Source organism: Orbicella franksi, chromosome 6 (assembly GCF_964199315.1).
Source record: "Orbicella franksi chromosome 6, jaOrbFran1.1, whole genome shotgun sequence".
In the NCBI taxonomy this organism is placed as follows: Eukaryota; Metazoa; Cnidaria; class Anthozoa; order Scleractinia; family Merulinidae; genus Orbicella; species Orbicella franksi.
Window position 1 is genome coordinate 15,478,047 of NC_138150.1, and position 18,508 is coordinate 15,496,554.

An 18,508-nucleotide genomic window follows, 5' to 3' on the forward strand; every position below is an offset into this window, starting at 1 on the left:
GATTTGATCACATGCGCGAGAAAATACCTTCACAGCTGAATCAAAAAGTCATCAAAGGCAGAAAGATTGACAGAAATTAGTTACGAAAACTGTCACAAGGTAGCAGCAGTTAGTTACGAGAACTGACAAAAACTATCATAACGGTGTCACGAGACTCTGTAGATCGCTCGCGCGGAACAAGACGTCCCTCCAAAGGAATCCGAGGGAGAACAAACAAAGTTAGATTGTATATTTGACCCATACATGAATCACGAATTGTTCTTGAAAGAGACCACTGTGCAACAAGGCCTGGTAGCTGTGTTTAATGACCTCACTTCCTGCTCCCACTCGCTCCCACCTTACCCTACAAAGTATATAATGTTACGCCTTCCTGCATACAGCTCACGCACGAACACACGTCGTTGTGTTATGATGACACCGGTGTGTCTTGTAAAATCGGTTTTAATTTGAACGAACTGTTCATATTTTGCTTTTAACTTAGATCTAGTGTGTAAGTGTTTACTAGAATTACGATGGTGCAAGAATACCAGTCGCCGGTTAGGGTTTACAAGTACCCTTTCGAGATTGTTATGGCGGTAAGTAATTTCTCGCTTTATTCATTTTATTTCAGTGGCTGGTTCTTTTCATGTAGACGTGATTCCTTCACACTAATTGGTAATCATCTCGAGTATGAACGAAGAGGTTTCAAAGGTGCCAAGTAATCGTAAATCATACGTTTCATGGTATAACGTGCTGAGTCTCTTGAAGTAGAATTGTGTAATCAGGAATTGTGTCATTGGAGGCGGCTTCGATGATTTGTGATAATACCGTATCTTTATGGCCCATCTGATAACGTTTTGCCATCGAGAAATCGTTTTGTGGGTTTGAATAATCAGTGCATCGTTTTTTCCTGGCAGGCATACGAAAAGCGCTTCCCTACTTGTCATATGATTCCCGTGTTTCTTGGCAGCGAAATTTTGTCTGAATACAAGAGCGAAGATGGCGCGATACACAACATCGAGAGGAGGTGTAAACTGGATGTAGACGCGCCGTATTTGTTAAAGAAAGTAAGTCACTTTTCTAGGATGTCGAGAGGACGGATGGAACGACTGATTCTCGGGGGAAAATATGCTTGTAGCTAATAATAACTCCATAGTGATAGAGATTAGTTGTAGAAGTTGATTATGACTAAAATTTACTCAGCAGATGATTAGTGATCAGCAAATTGGACACGTCGATCGAAAATTAATCGTTGAATTCAACAGTATTTCAAGCCCAACACGGTTAAGGTTAGATGATGGGCGATACCAAACGAGTTAACGAGTTTTGGCTTGTAATGAAGATCTCTAACGATTTTGTTCTTCACACAGATCATTGGCGTTGAATATGTCTATTTCAATCAAACCAACTGCCTGGACAGGCGAGAAAGAACTCTAACCATCACTGCTCACAACGAGAGCTTTTCATCTCGTGTTGGTGTCACAGAACACTGTTATTATTCGGTAAGTGAATTAATTATTTCCCTAAAAATAAGCCGAAAAGGAAATTGAGAAAACTCCATTGCGACAAAGTCGCATTTTCCTCGTGGTGCGTGCGTCTTCCGTTTTCAGTCTACAAACTTCACAAGTGTAGTGATTTTCAACACGCTTCCTTGAAATTGCGTTCGCCTGATTTGCGTCAGTGATGATGTATTTTGAGATTCTGCTAATGACTGCAAAGGCAAACACCACAAGTGTGGGCTCAAAATAAACAAAGGCATCTATATTGATGTCACATGCATATTTAATGTGGTGACTGCCGCTTATTACGTTACCAATTGTATGATGTCCCAATGAGAATATTTACATAACAATAGAACTGACCACTAAATTCCTTTTCCTAGGTTCTTGGGCATATATATATTGTTGTCATACCTGTTAATTTTGGAATGGAAAACAATGAATTATTTATTCAGTTATGATTATTATTTTTCTGCCTGAAATTAATTTCAGGTCGGTTCTTGTATCATATCCGACAGGAAAGTAAAACATGATATTGAACTACAAACTGAAAAATACTGGAACCTTTATCATGTTTTTAGTAACATCAAGGACCATGTTTCCAATATCTGCATGCTTCAGAAGTTCCAGTCAAATATAGAATTTTTTTTGTGCTTAAATTGATCAGTTGAGTTTGCTGAGAGGTTTCTTAGTTCCTGCAGCATGGGATTCTTTTAATTAAAGTTGTGTAAAAACAGACATAATATTTTTTGACTACATGTAGCATAATAAATCAGAGAAAACTAAAAAGCAGGACTTTGTAAAGAAATGATATGTAGATTTGTATGTTCTAGACAAGCTTTACTTTCTAATAGATACTGCTTAGAAACACCTCTGAATGTCTGTAATGTGGCAGCATCTTTTATTCAACTCAACATAGCTGATAAATAAGTACCGTACAGGTATAAGTAGACACTACAGATAACAAACGACACAGTTTGAATGCACAGTTTGATCATTGTGCATAGAAATGCGCAAGAGTGAGTGAGTGTGTGATTCAACTGAAAATTGCGAGCAATAATATAACACAAAAAAAAAACAAAAACTGATAGTGGAATAAAATGAACTTACAAACTGTGGGGAGTTCAACAGGATTAAACTCTTCAGAATAATAATTCAGACGCTCACAACAAGTTAAATGCTAGCAAAAACATGATAGAAACCGGAGAAAACTGAAGTTCCAGCCGCTAAACAAGCACTGACGAAAAATGAAGTCCAAACTATGCATAATGATGATAAGTAAAGTACTAATGAGTAGATTACATGGTCCCCAGAGGTAATGCAAACACGTGAAATAAAAACAAGGAAAATTCTATTTGCTATAAGTACCCCTACTTTACACTGACAACCTGTGTTGGACTAGCATGTTATTCAGAGTACAGTTGCAGTACTGCAAGTCGCAGTGATGGCAAAAGCTTGCATTTTAGACAGTTGTAACATCAGAAATGAAAACTTTTACTGTGTTCACACTACAGGCTGGAGCATGGTTAGCCTGAACACAAATGAAACATGTTTCATTGCGATAACTGTTCATGGTGGGAGATGAATTGTGTGAATCGAAACATTATATCCTAAGGGAAACTGAAACTACCTGGTCGAAATGTAACACCAGTTCCAAGCCCCATTTTACAGTTATTAGGCCATGCCCCTGAAACATTTCATTTTTCCATTGCCCAACCAATTCATTGCCTGCTGCCATTTTTTGGGTGATCCCAAGCTTTAAAAATACACTTCAGTTATATCTTCAGTTGTCTTTATGACTAAATCAACCCTGTTAACAACATCTTCAAACACCTTTTGAAGTGATCATGGCTCCAGTGCAAAATGGCAGTCATGGGTAAGAGATTATCCAGGCTAATTTGTCAATGAAGATTGTTTTCTTCTGGCTGCTTTAATTTTAATTTGAACCAACAGGCAGACTTATTTTTATCAGGTTGAGGGTGATGGGAAAGGAAACATTTTATCGGGGCTGTCCCAAAGCAGTATGAATAATTATTAAACCAGTTATACATATTGAACATTAAGAAAGACCGTGTTTGACCACGTTTCCTAGCACCAAGAAGAGAATTGAAAATATGATGTGTAGTGGGGTATTTTTTATCGACTTCTAGATGTCTGGAAATGTGGTCAAACACTGTCTTGAGTGCTTGATATACCTTCCTAATCAAAACTCAAGCTAATTAAGATCAGATATCCAAATACAGTCATATGCATGGTCTTGTTTTCCTTTGTTTATACTTGATGTATTTTTAATAAGTTTAAGAACTACACAATTTTAAACGATGTAATGGCAAGCATGTTGAGGAGAAACATATGGCAAGCCAAACATGACAAAAGTGGGTTTAGTTCAAAATCACGTATCAAGTTTCAGTGATCGATATGTGCAATTGGGAAATCACTATGTGAGATTGGGAAATCACTATGCATGATTGGGAAATCACTATGCAAGATTGGGAAATCACTGCATTAGAAATGAAATCACAGTATGAGAATTAAAAACTGTCATGGCAGTTAGGTTGTAAATTATCCCATGGAGAATGAAAACCATTAATCAAGAAAACTACTGATGTAGCAAGCTATCGAGAAATCAACATCAACTGTTGAGAATGCGAAATCATTGTGCGAGAATAACAAATCACTATTCAAGATTATTGATTAGGTTTTTCTGAGCCAGTGAGCCACAATCAGTCAGTGAGTGTGTTTTGGTGGGATATTCTGATGTGGATACCCAGCGGCTGGGATTTGTTTTCAAAAACCTAGCTTATCCGGTTGTATGAAATTCTTATAGAATTTCCATGAGATATTGATCTCGTTTATTTTCTTCTTAGAATAGTAGATCTTTGTTTAGACATGTCAAGCAATTTCAAGTATTATTTTGGCTTTGTATTTGAACCATTCTTTGAGCTTAGGAATACATTAAAATTTCAATGTTTTAGATACTTGGAAAATATTTGTGCTCTAACTGACAGGGTCAACTCTCAAAGAATAATATCCACAACTACTTTGTAGATATCCAGCAGTCAGAAATCCATGTATAACAAATTTCCATGACGTATAAAATGACATAGATTTGATGATGAAGAAATGATAGTCTGCTGTTAATCATCGTTGAATTTGTGCATATTGAATCAAGCCAGTCAAAACATTGAGATAAGTTTGCAAAAGAACAGTATAAAAACCCTGTAAAAAAACTACAGTCATGAAACAGACTTGGAAGACTAAAGGCCAGATTTAAACAACAGTTACTGATCTGTTTCAGCCATAGCCATGCCAGAAGAGAGCATATTCAGCAACTGTTAAATGGCAGTTTTCATCATCATAAATCATCTCCAAACCAAATTAACTAGCAGCCAGATCTAATAAAAAAGGAGATAAGAATAAAAAGCAGCAAACAGTGAACCAATGTAATACTACTGTGTCCCACTGTGACCAAGTTGTATGCAATGTGTTTGAACTCTCACAACAATGTAGCAGTTAACAGAACATTCTCCAAAAACCCTCATTTATTTAATAAAGAAATCTTGCTGCTTTATTCAATCTGGCTTTCCCTGTTTATAAGCTGTCCTGAGCACTTGACTTCAATGTCATTTTCTTCGATATATTCATTATTGTGTAAGTGAGATGTGTGCTGAAGCAATGATTGCCTGGATGATAACAGCAACAGAAGCATGCAAAGAACACTAGTTGAAGGTCTTCCTTTAAACTAGCTTCTCAATCCTGAATCCAGTGTGCTAAACATTTGGTCACTGTACCTTTCATGATCATATTCTCTAAATAACTCTGGAATGTCAGTTCCATTAATCCCAACACTACTCTGCTTCTCTAGGTTCACCCAGATAATCCTGACTGGACTTGTTTTGAGCAGGATGCAACTTTGGACATCAAGTCATTCTTTGGTTTTGAGGCAGCTATAGAGAAGCTAGCAATTAAGTTGTATCTTCAGAATATCAAAAAGGTGAGCTTAGGTTCTCCACAATCACCCTTCACCTGGGTCTTAAATCCATCATACTTCTAATCACACTACAGTCATAAGAAACAGGAGGATAACTTGATATTAAGTGATAACTGATGGAAGCATCAAGGACTTCTATAACTTGGTAGAATACTTGGAGCATATGGTATATATATGCTTGTATATTGTCACTAAGGCTTGCAAGCCACTTCTCCACAACTACAATTCTTAACACTGAAAGATTACAAGAAGTCAAAATCAATCAATCCAAACAAAAATGTTCTGACTTGGAAATTAGCATTAAAAGCAGTGAAGAGTTTTTATCAATATTTTTTTATGTAGAACTGTAGCAAGGCTGTGCAAGGGTAAAGCAGAAAACACCCTGACCTTGATCATTTTGTATATCTCTAATTTGACAGGGTAAAGAAGTGATCCAATACTACATTGATGAGTTGATAAGTGAAGGGGTAACATACCTAGCTCCATTTGAGAATTCCCATGGACGGTCCAGGACAAAGAGTGCAGAAGCAGTGAGCAGTGCAGACCAAATTGAGGAGGATGGCACTGACGCTCTTCCTATTGCTAGTTCTGCAATAGAAGCTGCCGATACATTACCACTTGCCTCTAGACCAGGTGAGGAGTGAGCACATGTAAATGCAAATGATACGCAAGGCCGAGTTTTTAAGTGAAACACATATAATCTAGGGATAGACCCCTTTTAGCTTAAGTCAACACCATTTTAGTAGTAGCTTGATAATAAATTATTAATAATAATATTAATCACATATATAGCAAAATTCTTGATCATGATTGGTTCTCTGGGGGCCTAGTTGTAATGTAATCCGCATGCGATCACATGGGTGTCCAATTATAGGTATCCAATTACAAAAAGTTGTAATTGAATACCTGTAATATCTGCGTGATTCACACACCAATTACACATGCTTTAATGGTTTCCTTCTTAATGTTCCCTACGGTTTTTAACACTTATGGAAAGCATTACTGACTTTTTCTCTCAACAGAAGTTCTCTGAAGACTTTTTTGTTATAGATTCAATTTAATTAGTAATTGGACGCTGTGTCATACAATTCAGGCCGTTATCATGCTTGTGTGATTACTCCCTGAATTAGATTCCACTCAGTCCAATAGTAATAGTAATAATTCTGATAATAATAAAAGCCATCAATACTTATTATGATAGTATTGTCAAAGGGGTCCTGTAAAACTTAAAAAGTAAAAAATGTAAAAATCTTCAAAACTACGTCAGTAAAACATATGAGGTCGATTAGGCATGCCACTTTGTATTTTGTACTTTGTACTCGTTGCCAAAGCCCTTGTTATTAGAAGCAGATGATCCCTAGATGAGCTTAGGATGACATGTTGATGACATGTTGATTTTGAATCCATGTGCTAGCTTTGAAATTTTGTAGTACCTTATTAGCAAATTCTAGTATTTGCGTGAGATTGAGAAAAGTTAGGGAATTAATTACTTTCAGTTTGCAGCCAGTTTGGATGATGAGTTCTGTTTCTGATGTACAAGTTATTTTGGTTAAAAAAATCTGAAAGACAGAAGGAGTAATAACATTTCAAAGGTCATTCCAAGTATAAAATGCAGTTAATGAAACATGAGCAACAAGCCAAAAAAGAGTATAATTATGATATTTTTATTGACCAAACTTCTATTCTTAATATAGGAAGAAAGGGAATAAGAAAACCAAAATGTCAAAGGCACAATTCAGACATCTTTTGCTAAATTACCATAAGTAGCACCTGCAGTCATTGTTGTGGACATACTGCCATAATTGAATTAAAATTTTTGATAGAAATGACCTTAATTTGGCTGATGATAAATTCTTAAGTAAACAGTTTTGACTGGGCATGACCAGGACAGACCCCATGCAGGACATAAGGCTTCCCTTTACACTTGGTCACATCCTCCTTCTGAAACAACATTTTAGTACTTGTTACATGTAAACAAATGAAGTCAGAGAATCCTATATCTCAAGGTATCATTCAGGAATCATGCATCTGAAACATTAACACTAGTAACTATTACTAACGTCGACTAAACACTAATTTTTGCTGCATCATTAGCAAAGGCTGATAATTACCATTTTAGAGATGACATGACAATATGTTTTCAAAATGTTTCTTTTTATGTAAAATAGTAGCTTTTAAGTCTTAGTTTCAAGTACACAGAGAATATTATAAGGCAGCTTAGGGATACACATGTTATCTTTGACTGTTGATGGTATCTCTCATGGGTGAGGGCAGCAAATCAGTGAGAGATGCCATCAACACGAGAAGGTAAAGTTCACGTCACCAAGCTGCGATGTAATGTTCTGTTTATTGTATGAATATTGATGAAGCATCTGAATCTAAGAGATGTTAGTTCTTTTATTCATTATAAAAGCATCTAAACAGCGGTCACCTTAACTGAGGTTGGGACTGTAATTGAAAACGTTATATGAAACGCAGAGAAAAATTACACTTTGCCTCCCACGAAAAAAATTTCTGTGTTAAAAAAGTCACACTCGACTTCAATGATGTTAAAGGAAAACTTGTGCAGCAACCTGACAAAAATGTTGTAACAGGCAGTTAATGAAATGCAAAGGTAAAATATGTTTCCTTCTCCAAGAAGTTGTTTTTTTGAGTTTTAAAAAAGTAAATTCAAGTTCAGTGATGTTCATAAAGTGGGCTAAAATAATAAAAATAACAGTACAGACATTTCTAAGAGTTGCAAAATGGCATCATGAAGGAGATACTTGGCAGCTGTCACTTTCAATGTGGAGTTGCTGATACTTGTGCATGTCAGGCCTCAATCCGGACTAACATGCACAATCTGCCCTGAAATGGCATTGTGTGTTATTGCAAAATGCTTTTGATTACTTGTTCAGATTACAAGCTTGATGATGACTACATCCAGAGGTTCCTTGGGAAACTGAGCCCAAAAGAAGAGAATCAACTCATTAAGGTTAGTGGTGAATGTTAAACAAGCTTCATTCACAATTGAAATTCCAGAATAATCTATCAACTTGAGATATTCTTCTTGTTCAGCCAAAGCCATGCTTCAGTTTTTAATTTATCAAGTTTAAACAAAGAAATCAGGACCTTGACGGTATTTGGTATCTGATCTTAATTAGCATATATTTTTACGACTCTCCCTTTTGTCATAAGTTTCAGTTTTGATTGAGAAAATATATCAAACTTTCAAGACAGTGTTTGACCACATTTCCAAACACCTTGAAGTTCGTCAAAAATACTTTTTTATACATCATATTTTTAACTCCCTTCTCAGTGTTTGGAAATGCAGTCAAGTAGGGTCTTTTGTGTTTGATATATTACCTCAAGTCACTACACAAAATCTGTCTTCATCAATTTAACAATCATGACATTTTGGCAACACAGTTCCCAGCATGTGCTGTATTAAATGGATCTTTTTTCGATTGACAACAGTAAACAGGTTGTTCTGTTCATTATTCACCTACAGCTGCGCAAGAAACTAAGTTCTACTCATCAAGGAAAGGTAAAAATTCTTGTTTTATATTCAGGATAGCCTTGTGCATATTTTAATTAACAATTATAGTAAGTTTACATATTAAGCAATTATTATATTAAATCTTTTACTAAATGATAGCTTTTTTTTATAGATGCCAAATGACGCTCATCTTTTAAGATTTCTCAGAGCACGAGACTTCAATTTAGACAAGGTATTGTGATGTTGTGTTATAACAGTAAATATTACAGGTTCTTCTATTAAAGTTTGGCTTGGAAGCCATGAAAATTTGGAAAAAATCATATCAACATGGTTGAGCTTGATGATGGGCAAGACTGTGAAGGATTAGCAACAACAGACTTGATGAATTTAGACGTAATGTTATCAGATAAGCAGTGCCATTATGCTAGTACAAAGAGCAAAGTGCACAATCCCATTTTCTTACTTGACATATTTTTGTAAAAGAACAACTTACAGTAAAATAACTGAGTGTTCATGTCATTTTATGAATTCATAATGAAACAAAAGGGTCAACTTACATAGTTTTAGTTGGGCTTGAATTTTTATTGTCTTTACACCTTCACATACATGTTCAATTCAATTCAATTTTCAATTCTTTATTTTTTCACACTGTATGGGGAATTTAGATACATAAAGATAATTAATGAAATAGTAAAAAAAAAATTAAGATATATGAAGCTGTAAGTAAATAAAACTTTTTTAGTGAACGGTGGCCAAAGTAGCAAGAGCTTTCTGGTTGGACACCTCCATGGTCAAGTAAACGGCAGCCTAAAAAATTAATGTGTAGAGAATACTTCTCTCACTGAGAGAAAAACTGAATGTATCAAGATATAATTTGTTAATTCATATTTTAAAAAGTGAAATTTTCATTATACACTGTAGCTGGTTAAATTCCATAAGGGCTCTATTTTTGAAACGTTGTTTCTATTGTGTTTCAGGTGTATGAAATGCTGTGTGAGTCTCTAGCATGGCGACGACATCACAATATAGATAATATAAGAGAAATTTGGCACCCTCCCGGACCTCTTTTAAACTACTACTGTGGTGGCTGGCATAACACAGATAAAGGTATATTTGTTGGTCAATGTGAAATTTTTTGATTCAGCAGCTGGAACACCCTTTCATTTTCACAACTTTTGGCAATCTATTTTAAGGTATTAGAAAAGCAGCAAAACATTACTACGGCCATGATAACATCTTATTTTTAGCACACTGAATGGGATACTGAGGAACTGACATCACTTTGAAATAAATTATTGTTAGTTTCAAGAGCATGTGCCAATGGGAATCAGAATGATGTATCCCCACATAGCCATAGTTTCTCAATGTATTAAAATAGCATCGAAAAAAAAAAAGTCTCCCGTCACATTTGTCTCAATGCCACATAAGCAAATTTAGATTAGAGCTAAAATTGCCTTCACAATGAGGTACAATACGTGCGAGATGCAGTCCTGTACATGACCAAAGAGTTTACCTTCCATGCTGATTGCTCTTACTGTTGTACCACAGAGGGCCGACCATTGTATATACTCAGGCTGGGATCCATGGATGTTAAAGGGCTGCTGAAGGCTGTGGGGGAGGATGGCTTTTTAAAGCATGTAAGTAGTCTTCAAGAGTGCAAACTTAGGGTGGCCATTCACTGCCTTAATAGATTTTGTCAATGGACAGTGCAGTTTCCTTACCTCAGGACTTGCAGTCTAAGCTATGAGCGAAGGGTTTTCTTGCAGTGGAAAACTCGTTATAAGGATGCTGCTAAATTTTTGTAATATTCTGATGCTCACATTACGGTGTAAAGGATTCTCAAAGTCAAACTTACTTTGCTGTAAGTGGTTTTCTGGATATGATGTACCATGTTTTGCCAAAGTATGGCAGCAGTGCTTTTTCAAGGGCAGTATGTTTTAAAATTTGAGGGTGGAGCTTAACAAGGGCAACACCTATATTTGAATTAAATATAGTAAGAGTGATTATTTTGTTTCAAGAGCATCCTTGATTCTCTGTTCACTCAAAATTGAGGAGTATAGTAAGTTTACAAATTACTGCCCTGAAAAAAAACAACAAAAAAAAGTTGTTTAAAGTTGAAGCCAGTTTAATTGTAGAGGTTAACAAAGGAAGATATTAAGAACGAACCCTAAACATGTACTAATGTTCATAATAAATTGTCAATAAAAATTTTGAAGAGAGCTTTGACGATGAATTTTATTCAATAATATAAGTAGAGTTTAAATCTTGGTAAATCCCTCTCTAAAGGTTGTGTCAATCAATGAAGAAGGACTTAAAATGACAGAGGAACTGACCAAAAAGACAGGACATCCAATCAGGTAATATGTCACTCCAGTTGATAATGAATGACTTATTTATTAATTGTTACTCTGATACTGTAAGTCTGTTTCAACCACTTACTCTGCCACTCATATTACTTTTTTCCCTGGTGATTTAAGATAGTCTTTTTTGGGAAATAATATCATTGTCTGTAACTTAATTCAATGGCACTATTCCTTGAAACTGAAATAGTAGATTTTTCACTTGTCACATTGTTTTCAACATCATGTTTTGGATAAATCAAAAAGGACTGCAACCTATTGTATGTCTGTAAATAAATATATATTGTACGTTACACTAACATTAATTTGTGTAAGTGAAGAATGATCATCGCAGTAAATTTTTCCAATTTAAGCAATTGGAAAGAAGAAGCCTGAAAAAATCAGGGCGTCAACGGGATTCGAACCCGTGACCTCCGCGAATACCGGTGCGATGCTCTACCAACTGAGCTATGAAGCCACACATTGGGAGCGAGGTCAATTAATTGAGTTCATATCTTCCCGTGAGGAGTGAAATAATGTGAAGTATATATGAAATAATTTAATTCATATTTGCATTGTGGTTGTAGATGAAAGTGAAGATGATCATTCTTCACTTTCATCTACAACCGCAGTGCAAATATGAATTAAATTATTTCATATATACTTCACATCATTAATTTGTGTTTTCAGCTCATGGACGTGTCTTTGTGATCTGGAAGGCTTGAGCATGAGACATCTGTGGAGACCTGGTGAGTAGTTCTGAACTACATATCAATTACGATAAAGGAGAAAAGGGCTTTAATAAAAGTAGGAGTTTTTCAGTGTACAGTATAATTATGAAAGGGCATGGTTAACTGGTTATCAACTGTATAAATGGGTACCAGCAAATTGCTAGGGAAACATGACAAAATGTGAAAATGATGGCCAGTTAGTAGTATAAGAGGGGTTAAGAATGACATTTATGGCAACCTGCAAACAGCACCAAATGCCTCTGGTTTTGTGTTCTTTTCCAAAAATCCAACACAAAAAGAGGGGAAAAATATATAAACACAATGTAAATATTCTCACTTAAGTGTACAAAAGGCAGAAAACAGACTGTTTGCTGTCTGTTGTAAACGTCAATGTAAACCTGTCTAGCATCACTAGTTACTTACTTTTATGTTAGGTTTCAGAATTAGGAAATAAAGTAAAAGATCAATATTCAGGGCCTTCTAAAAATCAGTAAATGCAAGTCATTTCTCTGAAACCAAAGACAGAGAGGGTGAATATTGCTACATGTACTTTGTAACTTTGTCAAATAACATTTATTTTGCAGGCATCAAAGCCTTGTTAAAGGTGATTGAAGTTGTTGAATGTAACTACCCTGAAACAATGGGTCGGCTACTGATTGTACGTGCACCCAGGATCTTTGGTGTTCTATGGACACTGGTTAGTCCTTTCATTGACGAAAACACAAGGAACAAGTTTCTCATTTATGGCGGGAATGATTATCAGGTACAAATTAAGTTTACCTTGGTTTTATATTTCCAAAACTAGCTAAATTAATGTGAGTCCAGAGTGAGTCAGTCTGACCAAAAAATGTACAGTAAAAATGTGCAGTGATACTTCACAGCACAATGTCTAATGAGATATATATTTATTGTCTGTCATTTTTCATTCCTGAAATCCTGACTGTCAACTGTGTTTGTCATTGTTGTATGGCCAAAACAATTAAGAGAAAGACAGAGAACGTGCTACATGTAAATCAGTCTTTAGAGTACAAATAGTATGGAATATCTCCACCCATTTCACACATTATTATTTTGTAGTCTGCTATGTGGAGCAGACTACAATGTGAAGGGGCAGTGGCCTCGTGGTTAGTGTGCTTGACTCCGGATCAAGTGGTCCAGGTACTAGGCCTGGCCGGGGACATTGTGTTGTATTCGTGGGCAGGACACTTTACTCTCACAGTGCCCCTCTCCACCCAGGTGTATAAATGGGTACTGGAGAATTTAATGCTTGGGGTAACCCTGTGATGGACTAGCATCCCATCCAGGGGGAAGTAGACACATTCCTAGTCGCTTCATGCTACAGAAACTGGAATAAGCTCTGGCTTGGTGGGCTACTTGGTTTGTATGCAGACTTAGCCTATGTTCAGATAGATTTTATTATTGTATAGTGTTCATGCTGATTTTTTCCTTCTCTGTGTTAAAGGATCCTGGTGGTCTGACTGATTACATTGATGCAGAATACATTCCAGACTTCCTTGGTGGTCCATATGAGGTAAGGAGTCTAGTCATAAGAAACAAGTGGAAAGAATTAATAATCATTAATTTTTAAGAATTATTAAGAGCGATTAAGAATGGAAAAATTAAATTCATTCTGTTGTGCAGTGCCAAATCAAGGATGGAGGACTTGTGCCCAAATCTCTGTATCGATCACTGGAATTTAGTGAAGGGGAAGAATCCTGGAGCAGTGAAATCTACCAAACAGCCCATGTTAGTAAAGGATCACCCCTTGAGGTAAGATGCAGAGAGCCACATTATTCATGTATGATGGATTTAATAATACTTCTATTGCCTCAGGTCACTTACACTTCATTTGCTAGAATGTCTGATTGGGTACCCATAAATTATTTGGCTAACCTGACAAACATTCTCAGGTTTATAATAATAATAATAATAACTTTATTTATCCTGGTAAAGACCGGTCAGTCGATCAATATATAGATTGACTGGTATTAATCGGTGACCAGTATAAAAAGCATCAAAAAAAGTCAATAAAGAATTACAGGTATAGAATTTACAATTGCAAAATCTAAAAAGTATAAATTATATACAAAAATTTAAATTTAAATTGTACAAGTGTGTTTAATCATGATGGATTCAGATGCAACCCAGGAGAAAGTCTACATTAATATTAATGAGGCACTTTATACCATGGAAGTGTCAGCTATAGGCATAAGGGGCTCTTGACGTGCACAGATTCAAGTTCTCATTCATTAAATTAACCTTTAACAGGTCTTGGTGACAATCAAGGAATCACAGTCTGTCATTACATGGGATTTTGATGTCATGAAAGGAGATGTTCAATACACAGTTTTCCGACACAAGCGTCCTCGTGAAGCAGTCAGCAGCACTAGTTTGTCAAGTTTTGGAAGTGATGTATCCCTAAATCAGTCTGGAGTCATTGCAGGTGTAGATGCTGTGGTGGTTGAAAAGCCAAGGCACTGCTTTGATGGCGAATCCATACAGGTATATAATACAAATGACAAGTGGGATATTCCATGGAATACCATGCCATAAAAAATACATCATTAAAATACACAATTACACAATTAATGTGACATACGTGTGGTGCATGATGGAATATTGTTGAATATACAATGGCTTTTTTCTGTATTCTGATTGGCTGTAATTTCTATGGCATGATATAAAATGAATATAGTTTAAATGGAAAAAAAGAGAAGAGCAACTGACCTAGAGTAAAGATTTTAGAGTGAACTTTAACATTCCTGGTTTGATACTGTAATTATGGACCTATAGTTAAATTATCACAATAACATGGGAACTTTAAAATTATGCAGGTATAATCATAATTATTGTAATCGTACCTGTGAAATCACAATTTCCTCTGGTCTTTGCCAACATCTTGTAATAAATAGATAAGTAAGTCATGGAAAATAAGTACAAATTCAGAATTTGATTTCTTTGGTTTATATTTCACATGAAATCATCTAGGTGTGTTGAGTAAACCTCCAGATCTCTTTTCTCTATGGATCCTATCTTACATTAGTTTCACATGGACCTGTCTAGAACTATGTTCTTCTTCATTCTCAAATCTCCAAAGATGGTAGAGGGGTGTTTGTTGAAACCAATCAATGTCAATCAACAAGAAAACAAACTCTTACAACAAAATTGAATAAAAATTAAAAACATTCAAATCCAGTCTTTGGCAACTTTTCTGAGCCTGCATACTAATTTCAAGGTGTCTCTGATCTTGATTCAACTACGTTATTTTAACTTGACTGTGATTATTTCTGTCTGTTAGGGGACCCACGTTTGTTCCATTCCTGGTGTGTATGTTCTACAGTGGAAATACAAATCAGGAGCTCCAACAGGTCAAGCTCATGGCCGGCACACCAGAGCTAAGGTCATGTACTATCATGAAGTGCTTCCCTCAGGGGATTTTAGGTAATATGAAAGGCTTCTATAAACCCTATACGTGAATGTTTGTATTTTTAAATCATTTTTCAAGGTTTGACAAATTACAGGAAACTTTCATAACTATTTTCACTAATTGTAATTCAGCGAGACATATAGGATCATCCAATTCAGTTTCAATAAACTGAAGATGGCATGAGTCATTCCCAAACATCATTCAAAAGTTGTTTCCAGTTTCTTTTAAAACGTATAATTTTACTTCTACTAACAACAAGATATGTGAGAAACTTGTTAAGTATTTCAGTACAGTAGAATAATTATAATAATTATACTTAATTTTCCTATGAATACTTTTTCAGGGGATCGTTATCAAGTCTGGAGTCATGCCACAGTGGTTTCTCTCAGCTTAGTGTATCGACCTCTGCAAGTCACTCTTCTGGAGCAAGCAGTTCTTCCCACCCATCCAGATAGCAACGACAGTTAAGAGGGGCTCAATCACCAAGTACACCCAAATCACATGTCACGCAAGAAAGCACCAAGGGATTACAACAAGACCTACGATGAAAGGCCCTGTGGTTCCTCCTGGTGAACCTACCAAGAGTATCATTCTTAAAATTGCCAGTTTCCAAGGATTTGTGCATAATCCTCTCATCTCCAAGTCAGTGTTGGTGTAAACAGTAGAAAGTAGCATTCATGTAACTCCACCTGAAATTGTCACACAATTAAAATCTGCTGTCTCAAGTACTTTTGCAATTTACTGTACCCAAATTCACCATTAGCTTATCAGACGCCATGCATATTGTCATGATATCCTGCAATAACAGGTCACTGACCTAATATGGCTATGATATCATGGTTACTTTGCGAAATTTGGGTACACAAATAACTGATCGTATCTTTTTTGTACACTTTGGTGGCATACATGTATCAGGCTCGTTTGGTTATTTTTGTTTGATTACATCTCACCAAAATACAAACCACGACTCAAACAAATCTGCCTGATGTGCTGCCGAAGTGTACCAGAAAGGAACGATTAGATATAAGGATAATATTATTACAGTTTATGGTTCACATGCAAGGATAATACCTAGAATGATGAACAAGAAATTTGAATATTGCACCAGGTGTGACCTGGTTGCAGTGTAAAGATTCAAGTTCTTCCAAAACTCAGCAAAGCAGCAACTCACATTGCTTCACTGTTTTCCTTTTCCATTTGGTTTGGCAGAAACCAACAGTTTGATTGCATTGAATGTAAATCATTTGTAAAATCAAACATCTTTAGTCGCACACGAAGTAGGTACCTAAAGCTTCATGTGATCATTCACTTTTGTGAAGACTGTCTTATGTGCATGATTTGCCTTGTTTTGAGTTCTGACAGAGCATTGAATTCCTGACAAAATATTTATAATTATTTTAACGCTCAAGAGAGTCGAGATGCTTCATTCCTGAAAATGACTGGAGTAACCTGGGATCAGGCGTTCTTTTGAAAAAAAAGAATGTCTGATCGCAGGTTGGGACATGAGTTATTCTCACTTTTTTATCTGCTACAAAATTTATTTGGCTTGTTCAAATGATGGAAACACCATACCCTGTATTTTGTTTTGTCTGCTGGCAGGCAAAAATGATTTGTCAATCATCCTATTGTTTGTTGTTGAAATTATTTTGACATACTGTTGAATAGGGAGTCTGCTTCCTGGTGCTAATTTTGTCACAGTGTTTTTTCATAGCAGGTAGAGAAATAATAGAGCAGCTAGAAATACTAGACTTAACTTTGAACATGTACATATAAGATTTTGAAATTTGCAGTCATTTGTTTCCTTGTGCCTCCAGTTCTTCCAGTACTTTAAGAACTGTGATCTTAAAATTTCCCATGTCTTGTTTCTGTACTTTCTGCTATTCTCTTGAATGATATATTTTTTAATATTTTTAGTAATTCGTACACACACTAAAGAAAGAGGTGAGCCCCTCAATTAACAATTCACCAAGTAGAAAATTTCTACATGGAATTACCCTTTTTGAGTTGCCATTTAATGACAATTCTTTAAGGAAAATAGTAAAAAAAATCCTGTATGAGGATTGAGATTATCAACTGTATGAACAACAGGCAGCTTGGCTGGGCTTGTTCCCTGAGATTGCTCAAGGTGCTTGACTTAACAATGTTATCCAGAATTCTGGATTCATGCTCTTGTACTGTTCTCACTAGTTGTATTTTAGCCTGTATGTACAGGTTTGATTTTGTAACCATGTTATTGTTAATACCCAACTGGTAAGCCTTTAGCTAGTTCACATTCTTAACACTATTTTTGTTTCACATTATACATGACCACAGAAGCATATAGCTTGGAAGATGACTATGTTGTAATAAATGTTTCGAGTATGGATTTCCACAACAACAACAACAACATCTAAGTTAGTTTTCAAGCAGTGCTGTTCTTGGTAATCAGTTTTGGGGAGCAAAAGAAGCAACAAACCAAAATTAAAGAAGTGTTTTGAGATGGTTTAGAAGCTGATGTCATAAATTTTGTAATATCTCAACTACTTTTACTTGGAAGCTTTTGTCTTCACATATTTTTTACAAAGATCTGATTAGTTGGAACATACAAATGAAATTCTAATGAGAAATTTCACCCCCATCTATTGCTGCTTTTTTTCATTGACCACAAAAATTTCAGAGGAATTTCCTGTAAGAGTCGTCAACTCACTTTGCACTGTGTTTCATGTACATTAGAATCAAATGGGCCTGTGTTTTAGCTTGCAAATACTCTGAGCTGTGAAACTATAGGTAGCATGTAGTCTTAATTCTAATAGTTAAGAAACATGTGTGTGTGACTGTGCAAATGTTAAAATTCCAAAACAACTTGATAAACAAAAGATTAATATTTATAAGAACGAAAACATGTAAAACAAAGCTTTATAAACTAAGGAGTGGTTGGGAACAATTTGATGACAACACTATGGAAACTAACCATGCAATAATTATATTTGGCTTCTTTAAACGTAAAAGGTTGTATAAATAAAGCAAATTTTCAAATATGGAGGAGTACCATAAACAATTTTTCCATATTTTCAGTGGCCTACAT

The 18,508-nt window shown here is 35.7% G+C and overlaps 1 protein-coding gene across 1 annotated transcript; it reads left to right on the forward strand.

The window, feature by feature from the left end:
- Positions 1-490: 490 nt before the first annotated feature.
- LOC145489796 (SEC14-like protein 1) lies at positions 491-17,349 on the forward strand. The gene is made up of 18 exons (XM_081468849.1): positions 491-575; positions 897-1,046; positions 1,350-1,481; positions 5,344-5,472; positions 5,889-6,102; positions 8,367-8,443; positions 8,960-8,995; positions 9,120-9,179; positions 9,925-10,054; positions 10,496-10,584; positions 11,234-11,304; positions 11,977-12,035; positions 12,602-12,780; positions 13,480-13,548; positions 13,659-13,787; positions 14,286-14,519; positions 15,316-15,458; positions 15,788-17,349. The coding sequence occupies exons 1-18, from the start codon at positions 513-515 to the stop codon at positions 15,897-15,899; spliced, it is 2,076 nt and encodes a 691-aa protein (XP_081324975.1). The 5' UTR covers positions 491-512; the 3' UTR covers positions 15,900-17,349.
- The last annotated feature ends 1,159 nt before the right edge of the window (positions 17,350-18,508 follow it).

Bases quoted from the DNA above. Each gene is read 5' to 3' on its own strand.
- LOC145489796 (XM_081468849.1), top strand. From the start codon at position 513: ATGGTGCAAGAATACCAGTCGCCGGTTAGGGTTTACAAGTACCCTTTC. The intron at 1,482-5,343 runs GTAAGTGAATTA...CTGCTTCTCTAG, and splicing joins CAGAACACTGTTATTATTCG to GTTCACCCAGATAATCCTGA. The intron at 9,180-9,924 runs GTATTGTGATGT...ATTGTGTTTCAG, and splicing joins GAGACTTCAATTTAGACAAG to GTGTATGAAATGCTGTGTGA.